General features: G+C 44.0%; 1 protein-coding gene across 1 annotated transcript in view; it reads left to right on the top strand.

Moving 5' to 3' along the window:
- cacna2d3a (calcium channel, voltage-dependent, alpha 2/delta subunit 3a) overlaps window positions 1-13,814 on the top strand; it is a 74,874-nt gene that overhangs the window by 24,094 nt on the left and 36,966 nt on the right. Inside the window, exons 5-7 of the mRNA XM_076167031.1 lie at window positions 9,663-9,825; window positions 12,491-12,622; window positions 13,289-13,500. Coding sequence (XP_076023146.1) covers window positions 9,663-9,825; window positions 12,491-12,622; window positions 13,289-13,500 — 507 coding nt within the window. The remainder of the gene's footprint in view (window positions 1-9,662; window positions 9,826-12,490; window positions 12,623-13,288; window positions 13,501-13,814) is intronic.

Raw genomic sequence — 13,814 nt, 5'->3', positions numbered from 1 at the left:
AACACACCACACAGCAGAGAAGCTTCCCTCCCGTTTGAGTCGGAGAGAAAATGACATCTTGTTCATTTCCGTTTCACTTGACTAGACTAAACTGTCTCTGCTCTTCTAAGAAATGTGTGCTGGTCCACGGCTCCCTGTAATCTGTCAGCATTCATCTCTGCTGCTCTCACAGACACTCACAGTCCCACAGGAGCATCCGTGCGTACGCAACGTATACATGTATGACGTGTTACTTTGTTGAGTTCTTATGTTGATGAATGTCTGCAGCCTGAATTCAGTGACATTTCTTCCCAACGGTGTATTTTGCGTCTGGGTAATTGTACGGATCAATTTTTCAAAAACTCAATAAGGTGTTAGAATATCCAGCCAATCAGATTGTGCTGAGGTCTTGGTGGTCACCCCTGGTAACCCCTAGTCGGTGGTCTGGCTGTGAGATAAAGGTGCAACAAATCACATCCCTCATGTTTAGAGAGTTAAACTGACACTTAAAGGATTAACCAGGGGGATAAAGCAGGAAAAAGCAGACAACAGCAAAGGAGACAATAGAGAAGACAAATCCCAGGAGGGTTGGACAGTCAGAAACACTGATCGGGTCTCTCAGCTCTCTTATGGGGGCCACAGTCTGTTTCTGGATCTGAATCTGAGATCTGAATCAATCAAAACATCACAATTAAGGCTACAGATGCATTTCAGTAATAATAGCAGTATTTTGATATGATGGAAATGTAAAGTGTACTATTCTAATGCTCATATTGCCTCTATTGCAGGGTTGAGCTCATCATATCTGCATACACACACCAAACCCCAGCCTCTGCTCTCATGGTTCTGCCTCAAATCCATTTGAGGAGCTTTAATTTTTTGAGAGCGGCTTAAAGTTGTGTGTCTGTGTGTGTGTGTGAGAGAGAGAGAGAACGGCTCAGAGAGAGAGGAAGAATTCATGAATGTGAGGTTATTTGTGTTCCACTGTGTGCATCATTTACATTTGAGGACATTTTAAGAGTTTATTAACTTTGGTTTCATACAGGAAATGTGTTTCTAAATCAAATAAGGATTGTTGTTGTTGTTGGGCAGTATGCAGACACAGAAAATGTGGGGAGATGCAGAGGGAGGAGAATGATGTAATGTAACCAAGTTCCCAATCTGGATTCAAACTGGGGACATTGTGATTACTTGACATGCATGGCTACTCTAAGACAAGTCTTTGGTGTGTGTCTGTGTGTGTTTGTACGCCTGTTGCAGTGAGTGTGTGTTTCCTCTGTCAGCATCGCAGTGACTGTCCTGTGGTTTAATGCTGTCACGCGCCATTAAGGAGGATCAATTACTAAATCTAATCCCCGACTGCTGTCCTGCTCTAATCCTTCTCTTGGGTCACTTGCTTGATTTTCTGCTGTCTGCGTTTTCACTTTTGTACTTTTTCACCATTTTACCTTAAAACAAACTTGGCACATTCTGCTTCTGCAACTCTGAAACTTCCGAAAATTGTCTCAAAACCACCCAGAGGCTCCACCGCCACTGCCTGCTTCTTCTCTGTGTTACACAAACATCTCACCTAGCTGCTTCATAGCTGAAATGCTGCGTTCGAGTGGTGTTGGAAATTTGGGAAATACCACGTTTAGTACTGGGGACAACAGTGGATTGATCACTAAACAGGTTTATTTGTCGTACAGAGTTTGGGAGGCTCCTATATTTAATATTTATGTGTACGTCAAACACTTGTGGTCACTTGTCTGTGTGTGTGTGTGTGTTTTCCTATGACAGTGGAGGGCTTGCTACACTATGTGGACTCACAGCAGGTGCTTTATGGCAGTAATTACTTGGCGGCGATGAGATGAGCCCGGCAAAGTGAGCGTCCCTTTGAGTCGGCTTTAATGACGCTGCCTCAGGGCTGATAAGTGCAGACACAGAGCTATAGTCTCTATAGTAACTCTCTATAGAGTTTCCGCAGCATCTAGAGAAGTCGGACGACAATTATCCAGCTACAGTGGCTATGTTAAGCTGCTCTGCCTGTGCCGAGTGTGTACCTGAATGTGTGTAAGGTTAATTGGGATGAGGAGGAGGAAGGAGAAAGGGATGATGGGGAGACAAATAATCGGATGTTGTGTGTGTCGACAACGCATGTGTTTGTGCTTTATCACATAGCTTATCCAACGAATGATTGATAAGAATTGTGTGTGTGTTTTCAGGTGTGTTGCAGCCATACATATTCAGTTTTTAATGAGCTGATCTTACACTGACATCGATGTGTGTGTGTAGGTCCTGCTGGTTGTATTTGTTATGTGTGCGGTTGTGCAGAACGCGGTGAATAGACAGTAATTATCACCGACCGTACTAAAAATACCATCCCCAGGCTGCAGGGTGAAACCTCCTCCATCACTATTTGGGGTTTATAATAAACTGTTGGAGTGTTTTTTTGTTGTCGCTGGTTGTTTTTTTTGCTATTGGATACATATTTGGCTGGCAGCGGTTTTGATAGGAATTTCCTTATCTGTCCTTTCCAGAGCTCTTCTGCTTCCATGTGAAATTGGCACGGTAATCTGCTGCAATTTTCCTCTCTCTCTCTCTCTCTCTCTCTCTCTCTCTCTCTCTCTCTCTCTCTCGCTCTCTCTCTCCCTCTTTCTCTCTCGCTCTCTCTCTCTGCTCATGTAAATAAGCGAGCAGTCTTCTGTGCCCTCTGCATCCAATGAAATCCCTCCTCCCCGGTTGGAGACAAACAACCAATTTCCAAGCCCGATGTTAACGGAAAAGAGCAACCGCCGCCGCCGCCGCCGCCAGTCTGGTGGGAGCAAAGGGAGAGAAAATACTTGCATGTTTGTATTTCTTTCCTCTCTTTGTTCTCTAATTCACCTGTCTTGAGGAATACTGTGGTGTGGCGTGCAGAGAGGAGGCCAAATGCTCCATGAGTGGTCTCTTATTACCAGTAAAATGCCTTTTGATCAGTGTGTGTGTGTTTGTGTGTTTGTGTGTAGTTTTGTGTGTGTTTAGCTTTTGTGTGTGTTTAGCGTATAGGCCTCATGCCTTAATGGTGAAGGTGAGGCATTTACTCAAGAGGTGGCCTTCCCTGTCCAAAGTATAATGCATTCACACACACATACACACTTTGCCTCTTCCTCCGCCCTGCTTGCCTGTTGCAGTCGCAAAATGTTTTCCTCTATCCTCAAGGTTGCTTTATGCATGAAAGTACTGCAGGTGATAATATCAGCCCGTGTTGCCTTTGTTGAATATATTTTACATTTAGCTTTAGAATGTTTAATGCATGTTGCCAAGTTCTCTGTTGTGGAGTTGTTATGGAGGAGCATTTAAGGTGCACGGCGAAGGATTTCAAGCAGAAAATTTGAAGGCCCTTTCCATGGACTTTCCTCTTTTTTCGGTTATTTACTCGCTTGCCTGCTGATTACCTGCGTTGGTGCCCCGCGGTTGTTTTCCTGCTGCATTTCCACACTCTGTGAATGGAGGCCTTGCATATTCTCCCCTCAACTGTGAAGAAAAAGGAGGAGGGCGAGGAAAAGGAGAAGGGAAGAGTCGGCGTGGAGAGGAGATTTAAAAGTAGAGCGTCACGGTCTCTCTCTTTCTCTCTTTCTCTCTCTCTCTTTTCTCTCCTTGCGGCTGTTGAGGTCTTTCCGGCTAGAAAGACTGTTTTATCAAAATACACAACATGTGTGTGTGTTTGAATACACTGGGTGAATGAACTGTACGGGGTAAACGCTGAACTCTCTTTTCCGGCGGTGGGGAAACCTGCCTTATTGTAAACGCAAGAGCCAAAAAGAAGAATGTAGAATGTGAACCAATAAGACCCCCAGCAGCTTATCGTGCTCCAGCTTGAAGTGGGTGCAGTAAAGCGAGAGACTCAGGTCAGCGACTGCAGGGGAAATCGCAGTAGTTAAAGAGCATTCAGTGTCTGTCACGCTGTAATATCTTCCTGCACCCAGTCACACTCAGCACTCACGAAATACTACTACGACAAGTCTGCAGAATCATTAGAATCACACAAAAAGCTACAGCATCAGCCACGGCTCCTGATGAGCGAGATGCAGCTGTGCCCCGACCCCCCCCACACACACACACACACTCACCCTCCACCAAGCTGACTTTACTGTGATAGTTCAGCACAATATAGAGGAGAGGGTATCCAAACACAGATAGAAAGAAAATACAATAAATACCAAAACGCCAAAGGTCCAACAAAGAATTTTCCGCCCGTTTTCAATTGATAATGATGTTTATTTAGAGGTATTTCGAGGTTTTGTGCCTGCAGAATGACAGACAGACAGACAAACAGACAGACTGACAGACAGACAGTGCCTGCGTGTTTGGCTTAATGCATCATGTTTTTTGGGGGCATTCCTCATGGATGCCGGCAAAAATAGAAAGGGATGGAATGGGAAATCTGTATTTTAGCACCTGCTCAGTGAAGAGAGAGGAAGGCAGAGACCGATCAGATAATAAATATTGCATTAGTTTAAATGATATATCTTTCATTGCGTCTTTTCTTCCTCTCCACTCTCCCGCTCATTAATCACCTTCCAGGTATTTCACAGTTCACCGTGATCCTTTATTACCTTGGAAGCAGCCAACCATATATTTCTTATTGATCTTTCAAAAAATCGATTCACAGCTATGTGATCTTAGACTACATACGCTACTTTGGCAGAATGACCGAAAGCCTCACACACTGATCTTTACTGACTTTTTCGTTGATCTGTCTGCAGCAATATTGAACTAATTTCCTCAGTCCAGTGAATTTTGTTAATAGAAAGATTGAAATATGTTGGAATGGTTAGATTTAGATTGTGCTTGTACTGCCACAAACGCGTCCATGTTTTATGCTGATGTTTATGCTCTTTTACATCCACTAACCCGACCTGTTTCTCTGCCTCTCTATGTGTGTGTGTGTCTGTCCCTTATTGAGTGTGTGGGTGCTGATGGTACATGTGTGATCTCTCAGTGTAATGGACGGCGGCATTAAAGATCAGGTTGTTAACGCTGCGATCAGGGACTGCATTAGTGGCACTGGGCACTCCTGAAGCTGGAATGGCATAATTGACTTACTCAACACATACACCCACACATGGACACAAACAGACACACACAGACACAGACACACACACACACTTAACATCTCTCTCTCTCTCTCTCTCTCTCTCTCTCTCTCTCTCTCTCTCTCTCTCTCGCTCTCTCTCTCTCTCTCTCTCTCTCTCTCTCTCTCTCTCTCTCACCCACCCACACTGTTGAAACTCAAGACCTGCTAGGTGCCATTTGAAAATTTAGGCTTTCATGCTGTGAATTTGACTGAAAATGACTCTCAGTGAGATCATTCCTTGCTGTGTGTTTGACTTGATAATTTCACTCTTTTAACATCATGTGGTCGTCTTGGGACAGTGGTTGGACAGGGGTTTGCATTCCATGCCGGCCCTTAGCCTCTCTGTGTGGAGTTAGTGTTCCCTCTGTGTGTGTGTGTGTGTGTTTTCTTGGAATTGGTCCCTTGGCTCTGCTGTGTACTCTTCAAAAAAAGTAAACTTCTTTTTGCCTTGATTTTTTTTCTCCAGCAGCCCTTTCATTACGTGGCTCCTGAAGCTTTTGTTTGTGCCCCATTTAGATCCACTGAAGTTATACCAACACGATAAGAGGGGAACTTAAATGGAAGTGAAGCATATGGCCTCTTAATGAAGAACACTTACATGCAGCGTGGAGGGATGTGGGGCAGGCTTACATAGGTGCTGCTAACACTTCCATTTAGCTTTGCTTCGATGGAAATGCACAAAATCTCATCCAAAGAATGCAAAATGTCACTGTAACTTTATTTGCAAATTCGATTTGATTGCGGCAAAAGAGACAACCTGGCAGACGAGCATTTTGGATTGTTTGACTTGGATTGCAATCACTGAGTAAAGGCTTGTACTCTAATATCACTTGTGCTTATAAAATATGAATCTTATTTGGTAAATGTGAAGGATGAACATGGTTGATAGTATATGAGTCCAGGGCCAATCAGTGTAATATTTACAATCTGTGATTTGGGATGATCTTGGTCGTAAGTGGCTCCTCTTAGAAAACTTCTCAGGGAGCACGACCGCTCCTCAGATATATTTGCATCTCATTTTCCTATTTTTTATGCATCTTTCTGTGGCAGTGAGGAAAAACAAAGAACAACCAGGAAGATGGAAGAGATGAAGGATTGGAGATAGGGATGATAGCTGTCACACCATGCCAATGAGCACCATGCAAGACAGGGGGCGATGAGGAGTTTGGGTGCGTTGTGTACCACCAGTGAACAATGTGCAGATGGAAATGGGCTGAGCCAGAAACGGAAGGTGATAAATCAGGGTTGGAGGGAGAAAGAGAATGATAGAGCAGCTACTAATGAGACAATGGCAGAAAGGGAACAGAGCAGAGACACAATGGGGCCTCGTCTGCTGCAGGTGCGCTTGGCTGTGCCTCTGTGCACCCTGTGTGTGTGTATGTGTGTGTGTGTTTGTGTGTAGCCTGCTTACATTTGTTGTTAAATCCAAAATTTGAGGTGTCATTGTTTTATCTTGAGCCACATTGTGCTCCTATCCCATATTCCATCTGCTGCTAAGAGGAGAAGCTCATGTTTGTCCCCCTTATTATAAATCATTCTTAGCGTCTCTGCCAATGAATAAATCAGACAATAATCATGAAAAAAGCCTCCCTGCTGCTCTTTGTATCTCCATATAGCACATGATGTCATATACAGGGACCTCATTTTGATTGAATATTTTGGCGAAACAGCCCAAAGTAAAATAATGCCATTATTTAAACTTACTGAACATTTAAGAAGGAAATAATTTAAGCAATAAAATGCAAAAGTGCAGTTGTGCAGATGTACAATTTGTAATTTCTGCTTGAATTTAATTTTTCATGTGTGTGTGATTACAAACATGTACTGTATGTCCTTGGATTTGAGAGAGAGAGAGAGAGAGAGAGAGAGAGAGAGAGAGAGAGAGAGAGAGAGAGAGAGAGAGAGAGAGAGAGAGAGAGAGAGAGAGAGAGAGAGAGAGAGAGAGAACGAGAGAGAGAGAGAGAACGAGAGAGAGAGAGAGAATTGCGGAGGTTGTTAATCAGCTTTAATTAAGCCCGTCTCTTGACTCCACAGCCCTCCCGGGGACAAAACACACAGATGCAGTTGCCACACAGGGAGGTCAGGTATAGCAGGAGCAAAAAATAGATGGACAGCAAGTAAGCAGGGTTCTGGAATCAGAGGAAGAAGGTCGTCATTTCTGCAACCTCACCAAACTTTAGATGCCAGAGGAAACTTTAGCACGTCTGTGGCTTCACTCACTCGCTTGTGTGGATACATAGTGCAGGAGACAAGATCCAAAAATCATTATTATTATAATATTACACTTTGGGAAATGAGCTTTGTACCGTACATGAAGTTTTGATTTTGAAGTATCCTGTCCTATCCTTGCTGATGAATTAAAAGCATTGCATTTTAGTGATTAGTGTTCTGTCATAGTGTGCTAAGTGTTTTGTTTCATTTATTTGGGAAGCCAAAGTCCTTGTCAAAGTCACACAATTTGCATTCCGGGCAGAGTGTCGCTCTAAAAAAAAGGTAATAAACTACTCTGAGAAAATGGCTGATACACCAAACTTCTTAAAGGTCAGCCAAGATCAGTACTGTGCCATTGGCAGGTCAGAACCCCTGGAATGGATCGCATACTAATATAGAGTACAGCAGGGTGCCAAGTATTGATTATTGCTAATTATCAGCAACTCTGCAATATTGTTAATAAAAATAAGTTGTGTTTTTGTGCAAGGATAAATATTTCCATACAAACCTGAATGGAAGTTTAAGCCACTTAAAACTTGATTCCAGTGCTATTTCAGGCAACATTTAAGCACAGCACTTGTGTTGAGCACCTGAACTGCCGCTCCTGTTGCCTACAGCTTTTCAACCAGGCAATCATGGATGTTTTGAGCTATTTCATCCTGATTTATTGGTGTACAAAAACACACACATTGTCATCTCAACTTGTACTCTCTGCTTTTCTCGCTCTCTTGTCTCTCCTGGTGGAACGAGGCGAATAGTGAAAGGTTAAAAACAGATTGAATTGTTGTTTTTGGTAATCAGATGTGACGTTTTGTGCCCCACAGAGGGACGAAGCAGCCAGGTGAGAAAGGCCAGTTAAAATATAGGCCAGAAGCTGCCGTGCCGTGCCTCCTCACCTTGACATGGCGGCATTCCCTTGATAAAAAAAAGCGAAGGAAGCCTAATCAGGCCTGATTAATTACACCGATAGGCACAGGTTTGCCAACCTAATTGATGGCTTTATCTGTGTTTTGCACCGGGCTGAGGGGAAGATGATGGAGCTCAGGGGGGGAGAGCAGGAGAGATTCAGCCCAAATGAAGGTTACTGCTGGTAGAATAGAGGAGGCAAGGAAGGGAGTTGAGTGAAGGGAGTGAGCGCTACATGAGCAGAATGTGTGTGTGTTTTATTTACTCAGACCTGCAGTCTCCTCACACTGCAAAAGCCTCAGAACTCAAAGTCCAGACAGCATCTGTCCAGCACTAAATGATAACACATAAGATGTTTGATATATTGGACTCTTTGGAACAGCAATTTATTCTCTTCAGACGGCCTCTTCAAATCTGATTCTACTGGCCATTACAAGAGAAATCAATGTGGCCTTTAGTTGTGGAATCACTGTCATTCAGCCGCTGCCATTGATATTGACAGTGTGAGTAGTAAATGGCTTTTTATTCAAGTGTTTTTCACGCTTAAAAGTACATTCTTACACTCTAAGTGCTTACAAAATTGACAGTCTTTTTTTTATAACTGCTTCTTCACACATGATATGACGCACATTTCAGTGTAAGAAGTTGCCTGAGGGATTCAGATCAGATTTCAGTTGATATGAAGGTATAATAAGGATAAAATGAGAGAAAGAGATGATGTGGAGTTGCTGCACAGACTTTGTTATGTAGATCAAAGTAATTTCAGAGGCCAAACTAGTCAATTCTAGCTGGAATCGATTCCAATTGATGAACATACACAACTGTACCAGACAGGTGATATGCCAGAATTTCAGCAAACCAACGTATTTAAATGTGCAATTCTACTGTGTCTGTGTGTATCTGTGTTGTGTTTGTTGTGTTTCTGTTGTGTTATTATGAAATATACATTTTTACTTAAATTTCCTCACACACCATCACCTTGCTGTGTGTTCTGCATTGATTCACACTGACAGCTTTGCCCCTGTGTAGAGTTTCAGCCCTGGGAGCCAGAGGGACGCAGAGAGCCATGTGCTCTATATTTATCTAACTCTATGATTTATTAATAGTCTTCCTGTATGTGCAGCACTAAAAATACAGTGGAGGCCGAGCGCCACGCAGCATCACGGTGGGAGGCGAGTGTGCAGAGGTTGAGATGAGACTTGTACACTCAGCAGCTTTTCACTGTAACAACATGCACATTTGAGATGATCCAGGGATTCAGGTTACCTCAGTACGCTCGCTACTTGCTGACCCAGCACCTGGGCGGCTCAGTCATCTTATACACAGATAACATGAATCAGCAAGTCTAACATATTGAATTTGTTCCTTGATGCTGACTGAAAGATTTTGTGAGTCCAGCGTTTTAGATGGATGTGTGTGTGCTTCCATGTCACGCCCCGTGTCTTTGTGCCCTGTTTCTGTCTCCCAGTATGAATATTTCAACGCCGTGTTGATCAATGAGGTGGACGAGGAGGGAAACAGTGTGGAGCTGGGAGGAGACTTCATCCTGCAGCCCAATGACCACTTTAACAACCTGTCAGTCAACCTCAGCCTCAGCGTGGTGCAGGTGCCCACCAACATGTACAACAAAGGTACGGAACGCCTCCAATACCAACGTCTCAATGTCCAAGCCACTGATCCATAACACAGCAAAGGTTAAACCAACGGGTCAATGAATTGGATAATAGAGTAAAACCCCAACAGATAGTTTTCGTATTATCATGTAAGCCTGTGGCAGGAAGAGATATGATATGATATGAGCTCATTTACTGTAACTATGAAGCCTCACCACACACTGACTTAATTAACTGTTAAATAATGGAGAGACTCTGCTAATTTACATCATCTCATGTCCGGCCGGTGATGTCATGGGCCTGGTGAAATGCTTAGCGGACAGAGCCAACGTCATGTCATCGCGTCAGCCAGCAACCACAGGCAAGAGAGGAAGGGGGGGGGAGGGGATGAGAGAGAAAGTAGGTTATATCAGACTGATGGAAGGGGCTGATCAACAGATTAATTAGCCAGGAGAGAAAAAGGGAGAGAGCAAGTGAGCGAGAGAGATAGAGAGAGAGAGAGAGAGATAGAAATGGAAAGGAACTAAATGGAAATGCTAGGGAGGCTGGCAGACGTATACAGACGAGGAAGAGTCATTTTAGATTTGATTCACAGGCAAATTGAGTACAATTCTGCTGAGAGAGAGAGATTGAACTCTCTTTGATCTGTATGCTTCATTCATTGGTAGCGTAATGTACATATACAGCATATCGGCTGGGCATCTATAGGGGGTCTTATTGTTGTTCAGATTGGGGTATATACAGTATTATAGATATAAATGGCAAGGATAACAGAAACTGAAGGGGACATATGTGTTTTTGTTATTTTGTAGCGTAATGGAAATGAACTCGCACACATTTCAAAAAGCTGTTCACCGCTGTACAGATGCATCCAGTCAGACAAACACAGATTCTGCCCTGAAAGCTTTGTTTTGTGATTATTCCTTCATGTGTCGTCTGTGGGTTCTGCCAGCTCATGCCCGGTGCAGCTGGAGGCCTTGAGGAGACGGTAATTACCTAAAATGTCATGTTTTCACTCAGTGTGCAGTTTCAAAAAAATGAAACCAAGGACACAAAATCTGTGACCGTTCCCTTTTAAAGGAGCTGATTTTGTTTTTTTGGGTGTGAATTTGACCAACTAATGCATTTCTGTTTGATGTGAGACACTTACATCGATTTGTTACTCCTGAAAACTTCCACACACACACACACACATACACACACACACAAGCGGCCCGTCGCTGTTTGTCATCCTAACCTGTTTTCATGCTACTGTTTATGATCGGCAAGCTGTAGGCACTTCATACATGCTGTGTTGGCAGCCGTGATGAATTGCAGGTCACAGCCATGATAGCACCAAGCCGCTCGCCTTTAGAGATGGATGGAAGGTGGAACTCACCACATCAAACATCCGTCTTCCTGACACACACAATATTTCACATGATCGCACAGCAGGAACTTGGTGACATCATGCACATGTTTGGTTCATACACTAAGCGCAGAGATAGAAGCAAACACGTAAACAAAACCAAATGTCTTTCCTGTTCTTCCTCGTGCTTCTCTGCTCCTCTTCCTCAGACCTTCCTCCCTAATCAACAGGAGTAATCTAATGTTACTTGTTGATGGTAATTGGAAGTTGATCACTCAGATTGGTGTTGTTAACAAGCTACATGTCTACAGTTGAATCCCGGCACTCGCATCTGCCTGAGTGGTGGGAGCTGCTTTGGATCAAATTGAATTAAGGAGTACATTAGTGGAAATGAATTTAAATGAAAGCTCAGGGGGAGAGTAGAGCCCACATACTCCCCCCCTCCCTCAGCATGATGAGTTCAGCCCGTAATAGAAGCTCAAGCGGCACCAGAACTGAGCGTATTGTTGTGTAAATGGAGTCTGGATTAAATCCAGTCTCCTCTCCACTTGACTGTGTAGAAGTAGACGAGTGTTTACTACCAAGAGAGCGGAGTGTGTGCTTGCTTCCAGAAGACTGCGATTCAATCATGGCTCATTGGCGCGTCTGTTGACAGCAATTGTTTTGCCAGAGGGTCTGTTATCTTCTCTGTTCCCTATACATTCCATTTTACCTGTCTGTCTCTCTTTACTGGCTGCGGTATTTTTCGCCTCTGCTTCCCTTTTCCCCTCCTCCTCTCTGAGCCAAGCATGTCCAAAGTTTGGCTAATAAGAAGCTGCGATAAGCTCGTCTGTCTCTCCGCTCACACTTCCCTGCTGTCAATTACTTTCATGCAAGGAAATAGGAAATACAGGAGATACATCACGTGTTCTGTGTATCAGGTTGGATTGAGGGATAAAGAAAAGCTTCTGAACTGGAAAACATATACGTACATATATACATGCATATTTATAAACCACTGGACACATAAGTACTAATTTTGAACACATTGGCACAGCTGAAAGTCTCTCTCGTCTCTTCTTTGCCTATATTCTCTTTTTTATCTCTTTAATTTCCATCTCTCTGCTACCATCTTTCACTCAATTTTCCCACTTTCCCTGTATCTCCATGTAATGAATAGGTGCAGATAGTGATCAATGGATGGGGCAGTGAACAATTCCATACTCAATGAGCAGGCGGTGGAGGGGGGGGGGGGCACCATGTAATATTCCAACGTCTTCCTTTGTTTTGTGATTTTTATGCTGTATTTAGTGATTTTCTTCATGTTTCCCTACATCTTTCTCCTTTATTCCTCAGACTCTGCCATTGTGAATGGAGTGTACTGGTCTGAGGCCTTGAATAAAGTGTTTGTGGATAACTTTGAGAGGGACCCGTCGCTCATCTGGCAGTATTTCGGCAGTGCCAAAGGCTTCTTCAGGCAGTATCCAGGTAAGAGTGTGTGTCTGCATGTGTTTGGGTGTTTGCGGCTGCGTATATTGTTAATTAAGCCGCCGTCTCCCCGAGGCGGATCGGCCGGGCGTCTGCGAGGGTTCGGTGACTGACAGCTAAAGGGTGAAGACGAGCAGGGTGAGAGAGGAGGAGGAGGAGGAGATTGAGAAAGAGAGGCGAGCAAACACAGACAGCCGAGAGTTTGTCGAGATTAAAAGACGAACGGGTGAGGAAGAGAGATAAAATTAACATTTTCTGGGGGAAGTGGAATGAATAAGGACGGGTGTCGCATAATTGAGAGGAGACAGCCTGTTGACTGGCACAGACGGATACATATTCAGTCTTGTAGCAGAAATTAGCTGTTTTTATTCGTCTCTTTTTTTCCATGCAGACCCTTTGAACCTGCGTACTGGCGTTCTTTAATAAAGCTTTTAGTATCATGCACCTCGTTCCACATCGTTCATAGATATGTAGTGTGCAGCTATCAAAGGACTCCAGACGCCATCCGTTGTTTGTGCTCTGACCCGCCTTCCTGCCAGCATCCAAAGTCTACAAGCGACATTTATTTGATCCGATCCCTTAAATCGCTTTGATGAGGTTGACATCTTGAACGAAGGAACAGATTCCACCCCCGTAACCATTTTGTTTTGTCTTGTATCTCCTCAGGTATCAAATGGAAGCCGGATGAACACGGGGTCATAGCCTTTGACTGCCGCAACAGGAAGTGGTACATCCAGGCGGCTACGTCCCCAAAAGACGTGGTGATCCTGGTGGACGTGAGCGGCAGCATGAAAGGCCTCAGGCTGACCATCGCCAGGCAGACCGTCTCCTCCATCCTGGACACTTTAGGAGACGACGACTTCTTCAACATCATCGCCGTGAGTCCGCCCCCATTCGGTTCTTATGTGTGTGGTAAAAGCTGGATATACGCAAACAGCTACCTACAGTTTACTATTTATCAGACACACACACACACACATTTCCGCACATTCTCACACACACACACACACACACGCACAAGCCCCCTCATCCTCTCTTCTACAGATCAAAGCAAATACCGGAACGAATCAGCTTTTCCTTCCTGTCACGCTCGCAGCCAATTAGCAGTCAGTTGGATGAAGATTTGAATTGCAAAAGAGACGCGTTGTGATTGGATCCCGCCCCGGGCGCCTCAAACCATTGTTATCACATC

Source organism: Genypterus blacodes, unplaced genomic scaffold (assembly GCF_046128005.1).
Source record: "Genypterus blacodes isolate CSIRO-AG114 ecotype Tasmania unplaced genomic scaffold, CSIRO-AGI_Gbla_v1 ptg000156l_1, whole genome shotgun sequence".
Classification (NCBI taxonomy): domain Eukaryota; kingdom Metazoa; phylum Chordata; class Actinopteri; order Ophidiiformes; family Ophidiidae; genus Genypterus; species Genypterus blacodes.
This window is presented reverse-complemented; position numbering and strand designations above follow the sequence as displayed.